This window comes from Carcharodon carcharias, chromosome 7 (genome assembly GCF_017639515.1).
Source record: "Carcharodon carcharias isolate sCarCar2 chromosome 7, sCarCar2.pri, whole genome shotgun sequence".
Lineage (NCBI taxonomy): Eukaryota > Metazoa > Chordata > Chondrichthyes > Lamniformes > Lamnidae > Carcharodon > Carcharodon carcharias.
The window spans coordinates 178,227,931-178,253,147 of NC_054473.1; the positions used below are offsets into that span (position 1 = coordinate 178,227,931).

General features: G+C 43.2%; 1 protein-coding gene across 1 annotated transcript in view; it reads right to left on the reverse strand.

The window, feature by feature from the left end:
- Window positions 1–583: 583 nt before the first annotated feature.
- The window catches only part of si:dkey-234i14.6, a 137,052-nt gene continuing 112,418 nt past the window's right edge, over window positions 584–25,217 (reverse strand). Inside the window, exons 4-5 of the mRNA XM_041192130.1 lie at window positions 2,505–2,718; window positions 584–1,154 (exon numbers count right to left, since the gene is read on the reverse strand). Of these exons, the coding sequence (XP_041048064.1) occupies window positions 976–1,154; window positions 2,505–2,718 (393 nt within the window). The 3' untranslated portion in view covers window positions 584–975. The remainder of the gene's footprint in view (window positions 1,155–2,504; window positions 2,719–25,217) is intronic.

Below are 25,217 nucleotides of genomic sequence, written 5' to 3' on the forward strand. Positions count from 1 at the left end.
TCTTTCCAATTTCCCCTTTGACTCTCTGTTCATTTCTGTATGCCTGCAAAATGTCTTGGGACATTTCATGATGCAGGCACTATATCAATGCAAACTATTGGGTTTGCTATGCAACATTTATAATAGAAAAGTACTATAAGTTACTCATAAGTAATCTCCATATTCAAGCACATAGGGAACTGCTTAAGCAAGCATAGAATCTGATGAACTAGTGCGCCCTAATACATAACAACACTGTAGACAGGCCCAATGTTCTTGACCTCACCATAATCCATGATGATAATTTCGCATAACCTTGAGTTTGATAAATACACCATAAAACTCCTCCACCTTAATTCTGATGGGCATCCCATTAGAGTTTATAAGTTAGATTCTCTTGGATATACCATAGATCTATATCTTGGAATACTCAAGTTCCTGTTACATCAGCGCCTTACAAATAGTCAGCAGGACCACACTGTTAATACAGAGGTGCACAGATTTTTAGAATAAGGGTTAGCGGCTGCCAATGCTTTGATACTGATTGATCTAATTCATGAGCACTAGAGATTATGATTCAGAAATTCTCAAATACTGATTGATTTTTCATGAACTAATCACTGGGGAACTGTGTGTAGAGATTTTTTTTATTAGCAAGTGGAATTATAATGTAAACTATGAAAAATCTCAGTTTAAAGCACTTTATGACTGATGCTCTTCTGCAACCAGATATAGATATGAATAATTCTGTGTTTCCAACAATTATTTCCTTAGTTTTGTGCTCTTTACCCAAAATGGAGCCTCTAAAATTAATTTTACTTTTGCCAAACCTGGCCCACTCTATAGTAACCACTTCTATCGATAGAGCAAATGTCCTCTACCAACAGTCTCTCATGAGCCACACAGCAAAGAGCTCAAAGGATTCTTGCATGTTACTCATTCTTGGTCCATCCATGCAGTTGTGATATCTCCAGAGACATTTTGCTCCCCGCAGTCTCACTGAAACATGGTCACAGTCAAGCCATTAAGGCGGAAGTCCTCCGCAATTTGCTTTGAGTGTCTTATCTTTTCAGAGAGTGCTTCAAAAACATCGTTTTGGTCAACTGCTGTTGCCATTTTGTAAATAAATTCATCCAAGGACTCCAGGCCCTTAAGCCCAAGGTTAACTCCACAGCCTGCAAGCAAGCAGAAAGATATGTGACTACATCAAATCAAAACCAAAATGACACCAATTATCAGGTACATGCAGCACATGACAATATCCATAAATACAAAACCAGTTTATCAAGGCGTTTGAATCAAAACATTACGTTAATTCAGATTTTATTCATTGCATTCTACACACTTAATATTATTGCATCTACTTATCCTCAGGCAAGCCCAAATGGACTCCATGGGCAATTGCTTTTCTTATATGTATAGTCACAGTTGTAAATTGAACAAGTGTGGTAGATAACTCTTACCAAGCAAAGTCGCACAAACAGCAGTGAGATAAATGACTAGCAGATCTGTTTTAGTAATGTTACATAACTAATGGCCAAGAGACCAGGGTCTTGATCTTCTTCGAGAAGTACAATGGGTTCTAATACGGCTACCTGAATGGGTGATGAGACCTCAGTTTAACAACACAGGTTAAAAGTGCTTTAGATTTTTATTTTGTCACCATCTTAGTGCACTGTTCCCAAATATCTCAGTAACTCAAAAATATCAAAACTAAGGGGCTAACTGATTCATGCTCAGACTCTAAGCCAGATATTTGTGGGGAGGGAGGAGTTCAGGACTGGAAACCCAGGAGTATGGGCTTCCCAGACATCCCGCAAGACTCCTGCTCCTTCTGACCCAAGAGCAACATTGTAAATCCACACACCAGATGGATCCAGCCCTCCTTGCCTCCTTTTACCCAACAGGTTTCCCGGGAAACCCGGTCAAAATCATAGAACCATAGAATGGTTACAGCACAGAAAGCCATTTGGCCCCTCATATCCATGCCAGCTCTTTGCAAGAACAACTAACGTAGTCCCATTCCCTCTCTTCAGAAAATTATTCAATTCACTTTTGAAGGCTTCCATTACCCCTCGGGCAAGTGCATTCTAGATCCTAACAACTCACTGCATTAATTTTCCATGTTACCATTGCTTTGTTTGCCAGCTACCTTAATCAGTGGCCTCTGGTTTGGGCATTTTTGTTTCTCCATGTGAGGACCTAGGATGGTGCAGGTCAGTAAGTCACTTGATTTTTTTGGAACCAAGCCAAAGCCTGTCCTCAAGTGACATCCACAGTTCCCAGAAAGTCAGAGTCACTGGGTGAAGTCTGGACTGGTGCAAGCTGGGTGGGAAAAGAGGCAAATTAACCATTGCTTGAGCCAACTATAGAATTCTAACCTCATCAGCTGAGATAGACCAACCCAGAGACTCAGGGATTGTCCCTGGAATCTTCTAGCGGTGCATTTACCCACAGAACTCCTGGGAAACCATGACAGAACAATTATAAGGAATTTCACCTTCATTGCACAGTCACCTCTTTACCTGTATCAAAGTTTAGCACTCTAGCTGCTTCTCCCTCTATGGTGACTGCAACATTATCTCCTTCGATGTAGGCTGCTGTGACCCTTCTGTGTGACAACATGATCTCGAATAGTCTTCGGCTGCATTGCAAGAGGTGGATTGTCAAGTCATTCACCCTGGGCTCTATATCTGTTTTGTATGCATTGAAAGATTGATGAAATATATTCTTCATTATCTGCAAGAAGGAAAAGAGTGTTTTCTTTGTGAGCTTAACTCTCAGTAGCACCTCCTGTAGATCTACAAGTGATAACATGAACCTATATCAGGACAACTTGCTTGATTTCCAGAGTGGTAGCTGTTCACAGCAGTGGCTCCCACAATATATGTCTCTCAATGTGCATTTTCAGGTCAACTCTATGCCACTCATAACCCTTGGTAGTCTCTTGCCATATCAGGAGCATTAAGATTTTGTTATTCACACATCATTTTATGGCCAGAATTTGTGCCAAACCGGGCTGACTCAAGAACCCTTTAAAAATGGTGGACAGGACTCGATTCCTGGATTCTCACCCCCATTCCCCACAATTTTCAGTGGGGCATGATAAAGCTGCAGGCAGTCGGTCCTTCTACCCTCGCTGGCTCCATTGCAGGGGGAGAGCAGTTCAAACCCGCCTACAATTTTAGTAGAGTCGGGCCCTTCATATAAGTAGACATGATTTACGGACTCTCAGGGGAATTGCGAACCATCGAGGAACCCCAGTCCCAAATGGAGAACCAAAAAGATAAAGCAGCCACTTGCATCTGGAATTCTATCATTGGCAACCTTCAAAATGAGAAAAAATTCTGCCAGATAAAAACAAAAAAACTGCGGATGCTGGAAATCCAAAACAAAAACAGAATTACCTGGAAAAACTCAGCAGGTCTGGCAGCATCGGCGGAGAAGAAAAGAGTTGACGTTTCGAGTCCTCATGACCCTTCGACAGAACTTGAGTTTGAGTCCAAGAAAGGGGTGAAATATAAGCTGTTTTAAGGTGTGTTGGGGGGGGGTTGGGGAGAGAGGGAGAGAGAAAAGTGGAGGGGGTTGGTGTGGTTGTAGGGACAAACAAGCAGTAATAGAAGCAGATCATCAAAAGATGTCACGAACAACAGAACAAAAGAACACATAGGTGTTAAAGTTGGTGATATTATCTAAACGAATGTGCTAATTAAGAATGGATGGTAGGGCACTCAAGGTATAGCTCTAGTGGGGGTGGGGGGAGCATAAAAGATTTAAAAATATTTAAAAATAATGGAAATAGGTGGGAAAAGAAAAATCTATATAATTTATTGGAAAAAAACAAAAGGAAGGGGGAAACAGAAAGGGGGTGGGGATGGAGGAGGGAGCTCAAGACCTAAAGTTGTTGAATTCAATATTCAGTCCGGAAGGCTGTAAAGTGCCTAGTCGGAAGATGAGGTGTTGTTCCTCCAGTTTGCGTTGGGCTTCACTGGAATAATGCAGCAAGCCAAGGACAGACATGTGGGCAAGAGAGCAGGGTGGAGTGTTAAAATGGCAAGCGACAGGGAGGTTTGAGTCATTCTTGCGGACAGACCGCAGGTGTTCTGCAAAGCGGTCGCCCAGTTTACGTTTGGTCTCTCCAATGTAGAGGAGACCACATTGGGAGCAACGAATGCAGTAGACTAAGTTGGGGGAAATGCAAGTGAAATGCTGCTTCACTTGAAAGGAATGTTTGGGGCCTTAGACGGTGTGTTGCTATACCTTGAGTGCCCTACCATCCATTCTTAATTAGCACATTCGTTTAGATAATATCACCAACTTTAACACCTATGTGTTCTTTTGTTCTGTTGTTTGTGACATCTTTTGATGATCTGCTTCTATTACTGCTTGTTTGTCCCTACAACCACACCAACCCCCTCCACTTTTCTCTCTCTCCCCCCACCCAAACCCCACCCCCCCCCACCCCCCACCCCCCCACCCCCCCAACACACCTTAAACCAGCTTATATTTCACCCCTTTCTTGGACTCACTCAAGTTCTGTCGAAGGGTCATGAGGACTCGAAATGTCAACTCTTTTCTTCTCCGCCGATGCTGCCAGACCTGCTGAGTTTTTCCAGGTAATTCTGTTTTTGTTTTAAAAATTCTGCCAGCTTCACTATATGATAGGAACATGGCTGGAGATACCCAGAGGAATAACATTGTATGCCCCTGCCAACTGGAGAAAAACTCCCAATCAACATGTGGGTTCAGTAGCACTGAGATAAATTGTACCATGGAAACTATCAAGGCCAGCTTGAAGCTCACTCACACTGCCGATGTGGGAGAAGGGAAGTAGTGTGTCACCACAGGGGAAGGAGCCTATATGTATGGGGAGAGAGATACTTGGTGCCCACTACCCCAGCCAACCTTTTGCTTCACCAAAGAACTATAAGAATAGCCAGCAGGAAGTTTGTAAATATTTACCACCACGACAGAAACAAAATTAAAAAGTCGGATGAGCTAACTGCGTTATGTGTTGAGAAGTTTGGGTATGACTTACTTCCTGAGCAGGTGACAGGGTTGCAGAAGTCTATTGAGGGATCACAAAAGGTGTTATCAGTTAGAACAGAAACAGTCAAATATTGGTGAAAGTTAGAAATATCCCAGAAACTCACTGGTAGGACATCGGAACCAGTATTGAAATACACCCTTCGATAAGGATAGTATCTCATGTATTAGTGGTTATTCAATTCTTGATTTTAATCTTTCTGGTATTTGACTCACATTGATGATGTAAAAGACGACAGATGAAATGATGTCAAGAAGGGAATAAGATGTGACCCAGTGCCAAAATGTAAAACCTTTTTTAAACAAATGCACTTAAGAGTGGATGCTGTAAGATAACTTAAAAAGGCTGAAAAAAGCTGGTTGTGGTGTGACCACACATGCAATGAGCAGGAAGGGTGGGCTGTGGACTACAGAGATTGGGAAAGGCATTGGACTGAAGAACTTACAAAAGCCACAGGTGCCATAACAAGTTGAAACTTGCAACAAACTGGGCTGATCTGCTCAGTGCTGAGATGAGAGAAAGTGCCGTCAGTAGAATCTGGCCTGCGATGGACAATGAAATGATTGAAAGCAAACCCGGTGTGCTGAAACTTGGCTTTTGGCCAAATACGGTCAAAGACAGATCTGCAGACATCATGGTAATTGGAATGTAGCCAAAAATTGAAAAGTTGCAGTGGGAGGAAATCTGTACTGCAGTTTAGAAGGAGCGGCCCAGTCAGTCACTGGAAGATGTGCAAGAAGTTGCTGGGGGATTGGCGTGCTCCAGCACGCAGACATGCTAAGCAACCAGTACTTATTGTTTTCTGTTAACTTGAAAATAAGGCTGAGTAAAGGCACCACCACATGCAAACAGTAACAATGCCTTCATTGCCTGTCATTCTAGAAGGAGGGGTCCAAACCAAAGTAATTGTCCTACACAGAATGGTGACAAAAAAAACCAAACCTGCCACACCTCCTCCCATCAGACTCCAGGTGACTCTATTCCACATTTCATAGTTGAATTGATGCAAAGACAAATTTCTACAGAGGTGGCAGTAGCACCCCTCGAAAGCACCCAGAAATCTTCCACATCCAAAGAGCATGCAAAAGGCATAGAGATATGCAGGCGTAGGACATCACACTGCCACAAGAGGGTCCCTGTTATAATCCACCAATTTGAATCGGAGAAGCCACTCAAAGATGGTACACAGCTGTCTGGATGAGAGAAAAAAAAAATCCTAAAAAAATTGGAGGCTTTTAACTTCAGTACGAGTTGTCCGAATCAAAAAACTTTGGTAGGAAATCTGTAGAAAACCAGTGGAAATGGCCCTGTGAAAATTCAGGGCCCGAAAAAGGGTTTAAAAAAAGAGGCATTGAGAAGACCAGGGGGTTTAAAAATGTTTCTGAGAATTATCGAAGGGAGGTTATTTTTTTTTATTAAAAGGTTTTATTTACATCTCCATAATAAAGCTTGGTCGGAGATGAGGCACTCCCAGGCTGCTTTTGAACATTCTCAAGTGAGCTAGCAGCTGCCAAGAGCTTCTTCACCTCTTTATCAGACGTGAGAATCTAATGTCATCACCGTGACCTGAATTTTATGCACACTGTGTCCACACGATCGGTGAGCCTAGAGGTGGATGAGTTATATCCACTCCCGCCTGTGATTGCAACCTGGACATGATGTCACTGGCTGGCCAATTAAGGGCCAGTCAGTGTGAAGCACAGCGGGACATTGGCTCAGAGCTGGTGGCAGGGGCGGGAGTGTGACAAGCGTCGGGTGCAATGGTAACCTGTGGGTGTGGGGGGTAGGGGCTTTAATAAGAGCACAGGCAGTTCCCTGAATGCTGCCAGGTGTTGGGGAGGAGCTTTCAACGAGAGAATGCAAGATCATATGCTTGGCTGGAATGATGGCCTCAGCACCCTCTGGGCATGCCAGGGTGGGAGGCAATGCCAGTGGGTATTCTGCCCCCCCATTCCCTGACATGTGCCTGTGCACTCTGGTGGAGGCAGAGAGTGCCTGGTGTGACATACTCATGCTGCAGGAAGGCAAGAGGAGGCCACCCCACCAGGAGCCAGCAGCCTGGATGGAGGTGGCTGCCCAGGTATGTTGTTGTGCAGCGCACGGGGATCCAGTGCCGGAAACAGTTCAATGATCTTCTCCGCTCCACAGGGGTGAGCACCGACTTGGCATGGGAAATGTACAGATCTCTTGGAGGGTGGCTATTCGTCATGGTCCTCGGGGGGTGTGAGATGCAGAGAGCCAAAAGGCATATATCCCTGTGTGCGCCAAGGCTGGAAGATTTTCCCACTTGCCTTGCATGTATAGAACGGCGAGTTCTGTTAATCTGACAGGCACCTCAATCTGCATTTCCTTGGGGGTGGGGGGTGCAAGGCTGGAAAGGTGAGATAGATAGCAGCACACTAATGAATGCACTTTTGGCCTGTACAGAAGAGAAGCCATAATGCTCTGGAGCGCACACGAACAGGTGGATACTGATAATTTCCACGTTCAATTTGGACACCCTGGACATGGAATGCAAATGTGGAGCAAGGTCCATAGGTCATGTAGAGACAGGGGCCCCAGAAGAAGGTAAGAGTTCAGTGGACAGGTGAGAGACTGGGGAAAATGTGTAGGAGCTGCAGAATTACAGCATCTGCATCGAGAAGTTCTAATCAACAGTCCCCTTTGCTCGTCTAATCACAATGTCTCAGTGAGGCAGTTGTGCATTCTGACAAGCAATCGTAGTTGATGCAGCAACTCACCAAGCCTCCTTCGAAATCACTTTCCAAACCCAGGACCACTACCATCTAGAAGGGAAAACACCACCTCTGCAAGTTCCCCTCCAAGCCACTCACCACCCTGACTTGGAAATATATCACTGTTCCTTCACAGTTGCTGGGTCAAAATTCTAGAACTCCATCCTTAACAGCACTCTGGGTGTACCTACACCACATGGACTGCAGCAGTTCAAGAAGGCAGCTCACCACCACCTTCTCAAGGGCAATTAGGGTGGGCAATAAATGTGGCCTTGCCAGGGATGTCCATATACCATGAGCGAGTAAAAAAAATGCACACTTTGTTACAATGTAATGAACTGACATATTCTGCTCCTTCCTTAGAAGTGCCATCCTCATGATGCCTGATAGGCCCTGTAGGCCCTCCCCTTGACACGTAAGGAGCCGTGGACAGATGCACACATGACATCATTGCTCTGAACCAATTACCAGCACAGATACAGGCACATCAGTGGGCAATACCGTGTCGGATCAGTTGGTAGTGCACAGTGGTGAGGGCACATCACACTCGCTTAAGGAGCCGACAGAGGCAGAGTGCCCAGGACACAGCAGTCAGAGAGCAGGACGATGCTGATTCCGAGGCAGATGATGAGCCTCTGGAATTGACCATCAAGTGGCAGATGCTGGATGTCTAGCAGGACGCATGGGAGAATCTGGCAGAGATCCCGGAGGGTTTGCATGTCATGGTCTCTGTCATGGAAGAGTCCATGTGGAATGTGAGCACTGCATTGACCCGGAGCTCCGAGTGTACAGCCTCCTCCATTGAGGGGGTGGTGACTCTCATGGAGAGGCAGGGCACCCACCAGCATGAGAGATAGATGAGGTACATAGTCACTCTGGTAGGTACCCTCCATTGATGGTGATTAAGGGGTTTCAAACCATCCTCACTCTGGAAGGCCAGCTGCATGTTGTATCTGTGGGCTCCTTTCAGGGCATTCCAGATGAAGGCAGCAGCTCCTCCACCCTCTGCCAGTGCCCATGGCATCTGATGAGGCTGTGACAACGGAGGAGTGCCCAGCCATGATGCTGGAAGCTCCCTCCCAGGTGGTGCCTGCACAAAGGACGTCCACAACTGTCATTGGACCAACAGAACATCGCTCAGCAGGCTGCCTCTAATGCCACTGCCAGCGACAGGTAGGGGGCTCGGCAGGGGTGGGGGGGGGCACCCAGAAGTGGCACCCACTAGTGGAAGTTTACAGCACCATAAAAAGGGGAACTGTCAGTGATGATATCGTTTCAGTTGAAACGTGTTCTATGTTCAAATTGTGTAAACATGGCCACCATTTAAAGATGGTACTATATTTCATGGTCTGGATGTGCTTTTAGGATTCTCATAGGTGTTGGGAATAAAAATGGCTTGTAACAGACAGGAAGGGCTGCAAACTTTATTTCAGATGTCATTTTTGGACTTGCCCATCCAACCTTAAGGTTGGCAGGTTGGCCGGGAGCTCAGGCAGGCTTCAGATAAAGCATCAAACCTCATCCACTGGTGAGGGTATTTACATTTTTAATAAAAGTCTCATAAAAAGCTATGGACATGTCCCAACTCATGTGACAGTGTCACATGAGGGGACATCAGGGAAATTTTCCTATCATTTGTATTACAATTTTTAATTCGGAGCCGATCTCCCTGAGGCAGCGTTTACCCTCAGGGAGCTCTGTGCTCTTTCGTGTGCATGCGCGAAAGAGCACACTCCCGGTTGAGGGAATCCTGCCCCTGCCCACACAGGGAGTGCATAGTGCTTGCTGGCGGATGTCAAGCTGAGCGGGCCTTAATTGGCCTGCCCACATAAAATGGCAGCATGCGCCCAACTGGGGGCAACAATCAGAAGCCCGTCTGCACTTCCACACTCCCCCCTGCACCACCGCACCACCCCCCTGCACCCCCCCTCCCCACCCCCCACCCCCGGACAGGGGGAAAATGTTGCCCAGTGTGTTTATTTTTCCCCAAAGATTACTAGTAAACTTAGTACTATAAGAGATTTTTATTATTAGAAAGGTAAAGTTCAAAGACAGTGAAACAATGGGAATTTGCATTCAAAGGGGAAAATATGTACAAAGGAGCAAAGGCTGTGTGTAAGATTTTTAAGATGCATAAGGCATTTTTAGATCTAACTAGTGTGAAAAGCCTTCAGCCTCCATCTATAATGAACTGAAGTTAAGAAAACTCACTTTGAATTGGATTGTTCATGGTATCATATTTCTTAGCCTGGGTCCTTTAAAATCTGTGTCTTACTGTTGCTTTAATGGAGGTGTAACTGGGAGTCAGATTAATTAGGGGGATTTAGAAGTTATCATAGTAGTAATTTGTAGACACATGTATGTGCTTAAAAAGTCATTTTTGTTAATAAATGTTTGATCTAATTTTGTAAAAACCAATAAAACTTTATGCTCTTACTACTACTGAATTCAAAGCCCACATCTTGAAACATACAAATTGCAAAATTAGTTGCGGCAGTTGTTTCAAGTTTCCCTCTGGGATTTGAACAAATCAGCATTTACCATCGGCTGTGCCAATAACGTATGGCACGATGGCGCAATGACTTCGGGACACACACCCGACGCTTTCTCGCATGATTTCATGGGAAGTCAGGTCGGCCACGCACCCGACCCTGCAACATAAAATTCTGGCCATGTGATAATCAAAAACACACGATGACAGCAGAGTAAAGAAAACCCACCATTGATCATGAAGAATGCATTGCAAACTATGCTGCTCCTACATCAAAGCAGCTTTGCAACTGCTCAGAATGTGCCACTTAGCCAGCAGTGTGGCACTATGCCATCAGCAGACTGGAGGGCTTCCATTCATGTCAATGTCAGAAACACACCAAGGCTCCTTAGACAGCACCTCCAGCACTGCCACTATCATCTAGAAGGACAAGGGCAGCAGACAGAATGGAATACCAATGCCTTGAAATTCCCCTCCAAACCACGCACCATCCTGAATATAACAGCAGACTATAATTATAATTATAGAGGATACCCTTCCCTTTAAACATAGGAATCTAGGAGTGACTTCTGGCCAACGTTCTGTTGCTTCTCTGTAAATATCTTGCATTGTACTGAAATCTAGAATGATTTGGTAGATGAATACAGTCTACACTTTCAGATCTGCATTCATAACGTTCAAAATTTAGAGTTTCCCCATAGTCAAACTATGCAGAAATGGAGCTTAGGAACTTGATTCCACACAACTAGTAGACCACTGGACATATGGCTCCCTCAGTTTCCTCAAGGGTTGTCAACATCCGTGGGTTGTGTAATATGGTAGGGCTGGGAAATAAGGCAGAACCCAGTACATGTCCCCCTACTCCAAGACTGATGGAGAGGGAATTGCTGCTGAGGAAGGTGACTAAAGGTTCCACTTACCTCGTGGAGGCTTGCCAGTAAAGGAGGAGGCAATGATAGTGGGGCATTGATTGCTCCCACTTCCTCTGCCGTGATCATGCTGGACAACATAAGATACCAGTGCTCAGTGGAGGGATGAAAGTGGGATCTGCAAGGCCATTCCAATGACCTGGAGTATGCAAGAATAAAGGCCACCAAATCTCAAAAGGCACAGAGATACAGATACTACAGAGCCCTTGGGTTCAAGGTGTTTTCCACTGCTACTTTTTGCTCCCTTTCTCCACCGTCCTCTTGAATTATTGCTCAGCCTTATCCTGTCCCTGGAAACTCCAGTCAACACAGGGTGTTACTCCAGTGGTGCATTGAGATTACTGTGCTGCCACATCTATTGCAAATAGGTCGTGGGTATTCAAATCTTCAGTCCTCAAACAGCTCACCTTCTTGCATCAGTGCAATAAAAGCAGCATGATAGAGATGAGGTGAATATTTAGCAGATGGATTCCGATGTTCAGATATTTGGAAAAATCCAAAATGAACCAAGCTTTAGCATTTGGTGCTTCCATTTTTTTGTTTGAGGTAACAATGAAAATAGATCCACAAACTAGCTGAATATGGAATCTGTGGTTACAGTTTTTTTTAAAATGCTATATTCCTGAATTTGTATCCAATTGCTGGCAGCTCTATGAATCCAAGGGATCATTCAATGGATCTGCTCCCTGATGTCATGAAGACATTCATTCAACCTACGCTAGCTCAGAGGTGGGTTAGCACTCCAAATATTGGTGGCCAAACAATGAAAGCATCTGCTTCCTTACACTCCAATAGGAGGGGGGGAGGTGGAGTTAGCTCCTTGCATGGTTACATATACTACCAACCCACCACTTTAATGCACCTTTATTCCCCCTCATGAGGTTTCATATCCCATGCTTATCCATAGTCTTTTGTTAAGCGGACAATTTCTCCAAAAGCCCAACTTATCCTTCTGCTCATTTCTCTGGAAACACTACCCTACAAAGTGCAGGAAACTTATGGCAGGTTGAACTATACGAGAGTTGAAAGCTGCTGGAGGACTTACAGGTCAGTACATGTGGGACAGAGTGTTTCAGTTGCTCAAGCTGCCAGCAGCCATTGGCTACCACATCCAATGGCAGCAACACTTCTATATTCACCTGTTGAGTTCCACTACTTCCATGATGTGTGGTGCCTCTCTATTGGCAGAAAATAACCACTCTATAAAATGTTTCAAATGTCTAAATGCAAGATTTGAATGCAACACCATAGGAATCAGCGATTAATAACTTGCATTCATAATGTGCCTTTCATAACCTCCGGATGCTCCAAAGGGTTTTTTTTTTTTACAGCCAATGTAGTAATATTTTTGGAAGTGCAGTCACTGTTGTAAAGTAGGATAAGTGGGAGTCAATTTGCACTCAGCAGACTCCCACAAATAGCAACGAGATAGGTAATTTGGCTATTAACAGATAAACTACCCAATTTGGTAATGCTGGTTGAGGGATAATGACTGGAACTGCAGAGAGCTGCCCTGACCTTCAGATAGCATCATGTGGGAATATGTACAAATTGGGAAGATGGGACCTTGATTTAAAACCTCATTTGAGGGACCTATGAAATTTACCGCTGTATAAAGTGATTTAATACTCATAATGCAACGAAATGGAAGTTTCTGTAGATGGGAGATTTCATTCATTACATCATCAGATCATTTCTGCAGAGAAATCTTCCAAATTTCTGCAGAGAAAGCTTCCACTTTACTCCCTGAGCGTTAAAACAAACTGCAGGTATATTTTACAATAATGACCACTTAAGATACACCTTTGGAGAAAGAAAATTAAATTTACCCTGCAGGCAAAAAAAAGTTTATTTTCCAGCTGATATTTTCTCTCATGCCTGAACTCATGCCACTACTCACTGTGTACTGACACGTATAATCCAGGAAGGCCTCAGTCTAAGCCCCTGAGTTTTACTGAAGTTACCTGATTTCAGCTGGGTTGGTAGGAGTGCTGCCACTGGTCTCAGTGTCCATGGGCCAGAAAATAAAATGGGGGGGGGGGGGGAATAAGTTTCATTAGGGTTGCTGGAAAGTTGCCATATGTTGGTGGCAGGTGGGCTATGTCCATCCTCCATGGAAAACAATTGCAGATATCAACTTACAGCATAAAATGAGGCCCTTAGAACTTGTCATGTCAGCGCTGGCTTTCTGAAAATGGGCAACCATGTTTAGTCATTTTTTTGACCTTAACTCTGTAAACCTCTCACCCTGAATTATCTCTCCAATTCTCTTAAAGTTATGGAATCAACTTCCTCTACATTTTCAAGTTGAGCATTCTAACCAAGTGAAAAAAAAGTCTAATCTTCCCCTCCAGGCCCTTTGCCAACTGTTTTAAAACAATGACTTCTGGGGGTGGTGTCCCTGGCGTTCTAACCAACATTTATCCCTCAACCAAGATCACAAACAGTTCTTATAGCCTTTTATCACATTGTGGTTTCTTGGACCATGCTGTGCGCAGAATGGTTGCCACATTTCTATAATATGGCGATAATTACACTTCAAAAGTACTTCATTTTCTGTAAAGCACTTTGGAATGGCTCGAGGTCATGAAAGCTGTTGTACAAACGCAAGGTTTTCTTTATTGTTTGAAGATTTGCAAGATTAAAACTTTTATTTTGGTGCTGTTTTTAATCCAGGATTGGATGAAAATGTTGATCCTCAAACTATATATAGCTATTCAGCCAATAAGCTTCATCTTCACTTAGCTAGAGCAGTCTGACAAAAAAACAATTGTTTAAAACAATGTTTAATTGATCATTTGTGTCAAAGCTGAAAGTAAAGTCTCCACCGGCTTAAATTGACACTAAAGCAAGGAACATTTGTAATGACAAGTTACTATATGATTACATCTACCTCTGGAAGCTCCATGTCTAGCATGAGTCAGCAGAGGGAAGCAAAGAAAATTGAAAAGCAAACAATTACTTGCAAAACAAAGCAAGTTGCTTGCTTGCTTTTTTACCACCCCACAATAGTGCAACAGAGAATCAGCTGCGTGTCCTTGTGAAGCTATTTCAGTTGCTGTCAAACAAAGAAGGATACATAGAGGTCACTTCTATGACGACCTGTTGTCATTGCCAATTGCTGGAACAATTACAAGATCAGAAGCCTGTTGCTCTGACTGAACTTAATATTTCTCTACTCCCAGCCAATGGGTCGATGTGAAAGATATACATCCATTTTTATAAACTTGATATCACATTGCATTGGATGATGCCAATAGTATCGCATTAAATTGTGCGTTAGGTTAGCTGGCTGGGCCCTAAACAGTGAAATTCTCTACCTAAACTTACTCTCATTCCCCCTTTAAATTTGCCATTTTGATCAAACTTTTAGTCACCTTTCCCAATATCTTAAGTGACTACCAAACTTTGTCTAAAAAAAAAAGTAGTTTCTGTGAAGCGCCTTGGGATATTTTACTACATTAAAGGCACTATATAAAATAAACACACATTGAAAAGTAAATAAAAAATGCATGTAGGCAGGCTAAAGAGAAATGATATGAGATGTATGATGAAGTATTAGAACTGGAAAGAAATCACAAAATGAGAGTTGTGCATCAGAAGGTGAAACCTTAGACAGAAAGAAAGGGATAAAAGATAGTGGGTGCTTAGACGATAACACTGGTAAAATATTGTTTGAAAGGATGCAGTAGCAAAAAGGATGGACAGAATATATAAGCACATTGTGTGACAATCTGAATTGAGGGAATCCTCAAGACAGAGGCAAACAATGGACAAACATTACAATATCTGAGATAAAGAATGATTTGAATTTGATGAGTACAGGAAAAGCTCCAGGCATGGATGAAGTAACAACAGAACATCTAAAAAACCCTTGGAGACACAGAATTAGAAGTGATAACAGAAATTTGTGATCAAATCTATACCAAAGGATACATCCCAAGTGACTTGAGAAATTCACTATTTGTGATTAGCCAAGAAACCCAAAGCAATGGAGTGCAATCAATTTAGAACTATAAGCTTAATGAGTCATCTTGTTAAGTGGGTCATGAAAATCAAAACAAAGAAATAACATTTGAAGCAGAGATGGTGAAAGAGTCTGGATTTATACCTGAAGTAGGAACAAGTGCATATTTAACCTAACAGACATGTTGCTGAAGTGTGACATTGACAGTAAAGATGTGTGATTTATCCAGAGCCTATACTGGGTCCAAAGACTGAACATCAGGCTAGATGTTGGACAGAGAGGTTTCAAGTCAAGAGAGGAGCACGACAAGGCTGTGTACTGTCGCACAAATTATTCTATCTGTACACAGAACAAGTATTCAAATAAGTAGATATATTTCTAGGGGTTAAAAATTGGAGCCAAGAACATGGTAAACTTGTGGTACACTGACAACACAGCACTACTCGCAGGATCAGAAGAGGCCCTACAAAATATCATAGATCAAGTAAAATCTAGAAGTTTAGAATATGGATTGAATATGAGCATCAAAAAGACAAAAACAATGGCAGTTAGAAGGAATACATTAGAAGAAACTAGAGTGGAGATTGAAGTTGATTGGATCACATTGGAACAAGAAGATAAGTTTGTCTATTTAAGACAAATGATAACAGCAGATAACAGATGCAATGTCAAAATTAGAAGAAGGAAAGGGATAGTCAGAAGTGTAATTTTGTGAAGATGATGGATGTGTTAACAACGAGAACGCTCAAGCTTATAACAAGGAAAAAACTCTTAAGATGATACATTCTATCCACTTTCCTGTATACCTCAGAAACCTGGACAATTAATAAAGACCTGTGGAAAAAAAGAGGCCTTTGAATGCCAAGATGTGTTCAAAATTCCAGGCACAAACCATAAAACCGATGGAGTGCTTGAAATTGCAAGAAAAAGAAAACTCTAAAAAGTGAAATCCAGAAAAGCAAATGTCAGTATTTGGCCCATTTGGTCAAAACTGAAAAGTTACAAAAATCTCTTCTCGAGGGCATAGTGGAGGGCAGCGGGAAAAAGAGGAGTGACCTAGGCAAAGTTGGATAATGGATACCACAGAATGGTCGAAGACGAGCTACAGTGGGTGTGTAAGGATGGCATAAGACAAATGAGTGAGACATACCATGACAGCAAATCTCCTGTCAGGCGTAGCTTCAAGCAGCATCAGCAGCTTAAATGGAGGTGGTTGTTGTTAGTGTGTATTTATTGGGTTTGGCTATAATATCCATTGACAATCGAAGGTGGGGTGGGGACAGTGGGAGGTGCTTTGCTATGATGTGTATGTACTTTTAAGGATGCATTTCTTAAACTACCGTCAATCATTACATACCTCACCAGGAGATGATGTATCAGTCCCATGGCTTGTAGGCAGGCAGCAAGCAGTAGGGTAGAAGTCAGACGTGCCTCACAGTTTCCCAGTGAACATTATCTATATATAGTCTTACCTTCAAATAAAGAGCCCACATTATTGTTTCACTAATCTGTGTTAATACGTTTATGTTGAACAGAAGAACATAATGGGAGTTGGGGTGGGGGACGTGTTTAACTCCTTCCATTTGCTGGAAGGCAGGAAAAATGACTGTTTAGAACTAAGCAACTCTTTTTGTCATGGGATATGGGTCATCTGAGTGGCTGAGGTGTTTATCTGAGTTAGGTAGATGTCTCATTAACATATGCTAGTTGGAGCCTTATGCTCAAGTAGGGGCCACAGGAAATTTCAATGAGCTGCTAGCCTGAATGTCAACCAGCAAAACCTGCCATACACCCAGCCGGTGTTATAGAAAGATCAGCACTAACTTTTCTTTGTGGGCCAGGAGAAGCAAGAATGTCGTCCCTGACTCCTACAAGGATATCATGGGCCTCCGTTGCCTTGGGCAACACCCACTTCCTCCTACACCTCTCTACTGGGTGAGCAGTTTCTGTGCCCTGAGATCTGGCCAGTATGTTTCTCTGCCTCGATTATTTGCCACTCCATCCTCAAAACCTCAAGTTAAGAATCGATCCTTCACGTGCGAGCTATTCATTTTAACTCCCAAGCGGAAAGGTCAATGGGAAACAACAGCTTAGTGTCCTGATTAATAATCCTCTCTCACGAAAAACAGATCAACTCATCATTCTATTAGCCACTTAAAGGCCTTAGTTGGCAGCGGAGTGGGATGGTCGACCATGGTCCTTCCCACCAAGAAATTCTGGCGGAGGTGGGAAGGCAGCAGGGTTCAGGTATGCCACTATCCTGCCTAATTAAATGCCCATCCTACCTTGCCAGCAGACAGAGCATGCTGCCCCTTGTGTCCTCAGCGGTTGTCCAGTACCAACAGTGGATTTTTACCATGGCATGTTAATAAAAGTTCAAAATGGAGCTGGAAAATTAATTTCAAATACTATTCCTACCCATTGTGATCAACAATTCCTTTAAACACTCCAGCCCACTTGGCCCCAGTACACGTTGCAGGTTTGGGGTATTTCTTTTTTCATTCTTTCACAGGATGTGGGCGTCACTGGCTAGGCCAACATTTTTAATCGCTCACCCCAATTTCCTTCGAGGTGGTGGTGGTGAGCCACCTCTTGAACTGCTGTAGTCCATGTGGTGTAGGTACACCCACAGTGCTGTTAGGGAGAAAGTTGGGCACCTCTGACCCAGGGACAATGAAGGAACCACAATATAGTTCCAAGTCAGGATGGTGAGTGGTTTGGAGGGGAACTCGAAGGTGGTGGTGTTCCCATGCATCTGCTGCCCTTGTCTTTCTTGGTGATAGTGGTCACAGGTTTGGAAGATCCTGTTGAAGGAACCTTGGTGAGTTGCTGCAGTGCATCTTGTAGATGGTACACACAGTTGCCACCATGTGCCTGTGGTGGATGGAGTGAATGTTTAAATGGTGGCTGGGGTGCCAATCAAGCAGGATGCTGTGTCTTGGATGGTGTTAAGCTTCTTGTTTGTTGTTGGATCCAGGCAAGGGGAGAGTATTCCATCAGACTGCTGACTTGTGCCTTGTAGATGGCAGACAGGCTTTGGGGAGCCAGGTGGTGAGTTACTTTCTGCAGAATTCCCAACTTCTGATCCTGCTCTTGAAGCCACAGTATTTATATGACTAGTCAAGTTCAATTTCTGGTCAATGGTAACCCGCAGGATGTTGATTGTGTGAGATTCAGTGGTGGTAATGCCATTGATGTCAAGGGGAGATGTTCGGATTCACTCACTTGATAATTGCCTGGCACTTGTGGGGCATGAATGTTACTTGACACTTATCAGCCCAAGCCTGAATGTTGCCCAGGACTTGCTGCATATGGGCACAGACTGCTTCAGGATCTGAGGAGTTGTGAAATCTGAACGTTGTGCAATCACCAGCGAACATCCCCAATTCTGACCTTATGATGGAGCACAGTCATTGCTGAAGTAGCTGAAGATGGTTGGGCCTCAGACACTACCTTGATGAACTCCTGCAGTGATGTCCTGGGACTGGGATGATTGACATCCAAGAACCACAACCACCTTCCTTTGTGCTAGGTATGACTCCAACCAGTGGAAACTTATAGCCTGATTCCCATTGACTACAATTTTGCTAGGGTTCCTTGATTAACACATCTCGATTGGCCTCCCCATACCATTTATAATGCAGTGGTGGCCGCAGTGATGGGTTACTATTCACTCGGAGTCTGAGTTGCTGTGGCGACATTCACTTTCGTGCATGTTGTAGTCTGGAGCTATGGATAGTGATGGCAGAGACTCCACTCTCTTTCCATCACATGACTGACCAGGAATCTTGCCTGCTCTTACTGCCTGCCATTGGCCTGCGTTGGAAGGATTAGCAGTTTGACACTCAAACTGTTTGGCCACAGTACAAATGCAACTTGCTTGGCCATCAAGTCCTGGGGGTGGGAATCAAACCCAGAGTTTCCAGCTCAGGAGGCAGGGACGTCACCTACTGCACCAGAAGGCCTCCTCTTAAAATACAGCGAGTGAGCTTTAAAATGGTGGTGGCGGGTGGGTGGGGTAGTGGGACGTGAGGATGGGGCTATGAGGCAAGGTAACTGGCACCTTCCTAGCTTGTATGGTTTGCTAAGCTGTGTCTTTATATGACAGCCATATCAGGATGGGGGAATCTAGTCAAGTACATGAAGGAACAAGGAACAGTGGGGTATGCTGATTAAGTGAGATGAAGTAGGGTGGGAGATTGCTCATGTGGGGTATTAGGAGGTGGCAATGGCATAGTGGTATTGTTGCTGGACTAGTAATCCAGAGGCCCAGGGTAATGTTCTGGGGACACGCGTTTGAATCCTGCCACAGAAGATGGTGGAATTGGAACTCAATAAAAATCTAGAATTAAAAGTCAATGAGGACCATAAAACCATTGTTGATTGTTGTAAAAACCCATCTGGTTCACTAATGTCCTTTAGGGAAAGGAAATCTGCTGTCCTTACCTGGTCTGGCCTACATATGACTCCAGACCCACAACAGTATGGTTGACTCTTGAATGCCCTCTGAACAAGGGCAATTAGGGTGGTCAATAAATGCTGGCCTAGCCAGTGACACCCACATCCCATAACAAAAAAAAGGATCAGAACAGATGATTTGGGCCAAATTGCCTGCTTATTGCTTTATGCAGTTCTGGGCATCATTAGCAGGACCAGCATTTACTTGAGTTACCCTCGAGAAGGTTATGGTGATGCCTTCTTGAACTGTTGCAGTCCATGCGGTGTAGGTACACAGCACTCCAGGACTTTGACTAAGCAACACTGAAAGAATGGGGCTATATTTCTATGTCAGGATGGTGAGTGATGGTGTATTGAAGGGGAACTAGCGTGTTCCCATGTGACTGCTGCCCCTGTCCTTCTAAGGAGTAAAGGTCAAGGCCTTGGAAGGTGCCGTTGTAGGAGGCTTGGCAAATTATTGCAGAGCACCTTGTAGATGGCACACGCTGTTGCCTTGGTTGTGGAGGGAGTGAATGTTCAAAGCAGGACTTCCCAACGAGTGAGCTATTAAACACTATTAGCAGCAGCAAAAATTAACTTTGTTGAGGAATACCTAAAATTAAAGATCTCTCAAACGGAGGAGGAAGAGTTAATCTCATCTATGCTTTGAGGCTAGTTTTGTCCTCCTAATTGACATTCTATTTCAATTTTTCTGAAAACAATTCACTTCCAGATGTGGTTTCACTAGGAACAGGGTCAAGATGCCCCAAAGTCAAATGATGAGCAATTGGAGAATGGTTTCAGCCACACCTTTTGGTCCAATTTCAAACAAACACAGGTCTAAAGTTCACACTTATGGAAATATTGGGATTTTTTCTATTTGTTTTAAAGCTCCTCAAAAGTGGAAATGTCACTTCATTATTGGCAGGCCAGTTGTTAAGGATCGTTTCACATTGCAGTCAACACTTAGCATTCCAATTCAAACTGTATACAGTCTGCAATATGCTATGTTAGTTCTTAAGCATTTCACTAAAGTGGATCAAAAGCCTATCTGGCACAATCGTGACGCATTTTACATTCCCAACCCAGTTCCTCGTGATGGGCCCACTGCAAGTTAACTTCAAGTGCCAGATTCACTCAAACAGACCGCAATGGCAGATGGTGTGAAAATTAGTAAAATCTCACACTGGAACGATCAGAACTAAAATGGGGCAATAACTCCAGTTTTGTGCATCAAGCAGACATTGAATTGCAGCTGAATAATTTTACATGCCATTACTTCTTTCAAATTGATGATAAACCTTTTTGCTGCATTTTTAAAGGAAGGCATTCACCCTGAAGAGCTGATCTGAATGGAACCATATGCCCAGTCTGAAGGGTCATTAACATAAGAGGGATAGAACTTTATTTTGAGGTAATGTCAAACAGACCACTATGAGTTGTGGCAGCCTGTCAATGGAAACAAAGTAAGGAGGGATGTAAAACAGACCTCCAGTTCATTATAGGCTGCTTTACACAATTGGACAAAGTCGAGATTTACCCCAGGGTGGGTAAGAAGTGACGATGGCATTGTGGTTCTTGCTGAACTAGCAATCCAGAGACCCAGGGTAATGCTCTGAGGACCTGGGTTCAAATTCTGCCACAACAGATGGTGGTATTTGAATTCAATAAAAATCTGGAATTAAAAAGTCTGATGATGACCACAAAACCATTGTCAATTGTTGTAAAAACCCATCTGGTTCACTAATGTCCTTTAGGGAAGGAAATCTGCTGTCCTTACCTGGCTTGGTCTACATGTGACCCCAGACCCACAGCAATGTGGTTGACTATTAAAAATACCCTCTGAACTAAGGATGGATAATAAATGCTAACCTAGTGAGTGACGAGCGATGCCCGCATCCCATGAACAAATTTTAAAGAGAGAAATTGGCAGCCAGTGAGGTGCCCAGCTCATTTACTTTACATCGTTAAAACACTGGCTTCTACTAATAGGTGCTTGTGCAGGACAGTGTTCTGAAAGCCCCTCTGTAGGCCCATCTACAGGGTCAGCCCCAAGCCTCCTTCCATTTTGAGCTCAATGATTGGGCACTGGGGTCTGACAGGCAGGCCCTTGCATACAACGTTCATATAGTGCAAGAATAATAAGAGCGAGCATTTATTTGCCATGTGCCTGCCAACATATAAGTCAGTGCTTTCCCTCACACAACAGGCTGGTCAACTAAAAATTGGGCGAATGCAATTCAGTTCTTCCCTAAGTTCTTTTCTGCCCCTGTATGACACAGATCCTTCCCGAAAAGAAAATAAATCACCAGGGATGAGGACACCTATACATAAAGAACATAAGAAACAGGAACAGAAGGAACTCAGAGCCACTCACGCTCACTCTGCCATTCAGTGCCATGGCTGATCTACTTAAACCCCACTTTTGTCATCCTGTCCCCTTTGCCTACTCATTTGTTATTGTGACGTGCCAATAGTACATTTGATTTATTATATATATTAATAGTCCCATCTTCTATTGGAATTAAGGTTATAAGCTAAGAACCTAGTAAGGAGGCTAAAATGTATTGGTGGTTGCCCAGGCTGAGCATTTGGTTTTCCACATTAAGAGAAATACTCTGTCTGAAGCAACTGGTTTCTTTGTGAACATGATGCAACTCTGGAAGAACAATTGACTTTGTTTAAACTGGTCATTGTCTAATATATTTTTGTTGTAAATTTAGTTATAAATAAATCTAAGTAGTCATCTTAGCCTGTATATAAAACAGCTCATACAGTAAAACTTTGCCTCAATGCTCCCTAAGTGCCTGAAGATGTTTTACAAAGTTAAAGTTGCTACATAAATGCAAGTTATAGTTGTTGGGCTAGCATGCAATATTTGGGGAAGAAAAGGACATGTTGAAGCCTCTCATTTTGCACTGTTCAGGACATTCATAAGAATACCAAATGTAAAGGGAACAACAATTTATACTTCATGAGAAGAGAGTGCAGATTGGTTGGCAAGTGAACTCTGGTAGAGGCATTGCCATAGAGAATGTACCAGTTAACTGATGGCTGACAGTTAACTGTCAAGCTTTATTTAAATTAAAACCAGGCAGTTTGACTCTGATTGCTAAAGGCATTGTCCTTGGGAATGAACCAGAGCATGGCTGTCACCTATTTTGTTCAGTCGAAACAGGCACAATGAACATATATGTTCTTTCTTTACATCTGGTATTCTTGCAAATGTCCTGATGAATGCAAGCTTCCACATGTCTCTTTTTTCAGCGACACTCAGGTGCTGTACTACCAAATGATTATTTTGGCTTTTGACAAACTGGAAATTTTAGTCGGAATCCTACAAAAACTTCCAAGTTATTACAATGAGAGTTAATTGCTAAACCAAGGCTATAATTAGTTCTACAGCAGGATTTTAAAAGAACAAAAGGCATCAATTTGAGATCGTAGAGGGCGAGGTGCTCCCAAAGAAACTGGCAGCAAGCAAATGATGTTGAAAAAAGTCTTGATTGTAACAACATTAGATGCACTTGAGGGAAAAGTCAAATTTGTAAGCATTGGATACATGTGCACACATCCTCTGCAACTCAATCACTTCTACATAATGATTAAACAAATGGTGTCAATGATAACTTGCAGTGGCAATGTAATCACACAATTAATCATTTTTAGTGTCTCTACTCAATGAGAAGAACATTAACCTGATCTGCCTCACATGGCAGGCAACATGTACTTCTGTCCTGGAACAGGTCAGACTGAAAATGTCATCAGGATTCAACAAGCCTCATTAGCAATACTGAGCTTTGTCATTGTAACAAAGAAAAATGGGTCCCAACGGCAATTATCACCATTACTTTGTAATTTATCTTCTAAATGTAAATAGAGTTCTGCTACTTTATTAATTGAAGAAGCAATGTTTTCACTAAAATGTATTTGGCAAACTTTTGCAGAGGACAAGAGCCATGCATTATTTTAGACATGACATATGAGCACCTTGATGAATGTGATTTATATTAAGCGCACTGAGCGAAATACAAGAGGATTTGTCATTTATTCTCGTCAGTGTTCCTTTAATGACATTGAAAAGGCGAGAAGCCTATAAGGACCAGGAGTAGGCCGCTCGGCCCCTCGAGCCTGCTCCACCATTCAATAAGATCAAGGATGATCTGATTTTAACCTCAACTCTGCTTTCCCACCTATCCTCGATAACCTTGCATCCCCTTGCTCATCAAGAATTACTTATCTCCGCCTTTTGAGGAAGAGAGTTCCAAAGATTCTGCTTCCACCGCCTTTTGAGGAAGAGAGTTCCAAAGATTCATGACCCTCAAAGAAAAAGTTTTTCCTCATCTCTCAAATGGGCGACCCCTTAATTATTAAACAGTGACCCCCTAGTTCTTGATTCTCCCACAAGAGGAAACATCCTCTCCACATCAACTCTGTCAAGACCCCTTTGGATCTTATATGTTTCAATCAAGTTGCTCTTACTCTTCTAAACTCCAGCGACTACAAGCCCAGCCTGTCCAACCTTCCCTCATAAAACAACCCACCCATTTCAGGTATTAGTCTTGTGAATAATAAAACAGACACAAGACTGATCACCGAACCGTGCGGAACAAAGAACTTTCATTTATACAGCACCTTTCACAATGTTAGGATGTTCCAAGTGCTTCATAGCCAACAATGTACTTTTGAAGTATAGCCAATGCTGTAATGTCACAAATGCAACAGCCAATTTGCAGACAAAGTCCCACAAATAACAACTGACGTAATAACTAGAAAATCTGTATAGCCAGTTAAACTAACCAAATGAGATATATATTGACCATGACACAAAAGAACTCTCTTGGCCTTCTTCAGAATAGTGTCACAGGATATTGTAAATCCACCTAAGATAGATGGTTTTCAGTTTAGCATTTCATACAAAAGATAAACCATGTGTTATTTTTTTCGAATTCTCCCAACAAGGAGCTAAAAGGCCCTGTGTCATTAGTGTTTTGCCACAGGGAAAGAGAGGAAAGGCACATTGAAACACAAAAGAAAGGATGCGGCATTGCAGAGTGCGGAATAAAATCATGAGAATGGTTCCAGGGATAAGGAACCTCAGTTACGTAGAGGGATTGGAGAAGTTGGGACTGTTTTCCTTGGAGAAGAGGGGGTTGAGGGGAGATTTGATAGAGGGATTCAAAATCATGAGGGGTCTGGACAGAGTAGATATGGAGAATCTGTTCCCATTGGTGGAAGGATTGGAAACAAGAGGGCACGTATTTAAGATAATTGGCAGAAGAAACAATGGCAACATGAGGAAAAATTCTCACATGGCAAGCGGTAAGGATCTGGAATGCACTGCCTGAGGGTGTGGTGGAGGCAGGATCAACTGAGGCTTTCAAAAGGGGAATTGGATCATTATCTGAAAAGGAAAAAAAGAATGCAGGCTATGGGGAGAAGTCAGAGGGTGGGGGGGGCGGTGGAATGGCACTAGGTGAATTGCTCTTTCAGAGAGCCAGCACAAGCACCAGAGGGTCGAATGGCTGCCTGTTGTGCTGTAACCATGTGGTTTTTATCAAGCCAGCTCTTCTCCCCTTTGCTAACATCCCTTTCCCTGTTTTACATTTTCACCATCTGATGCATCAACTCA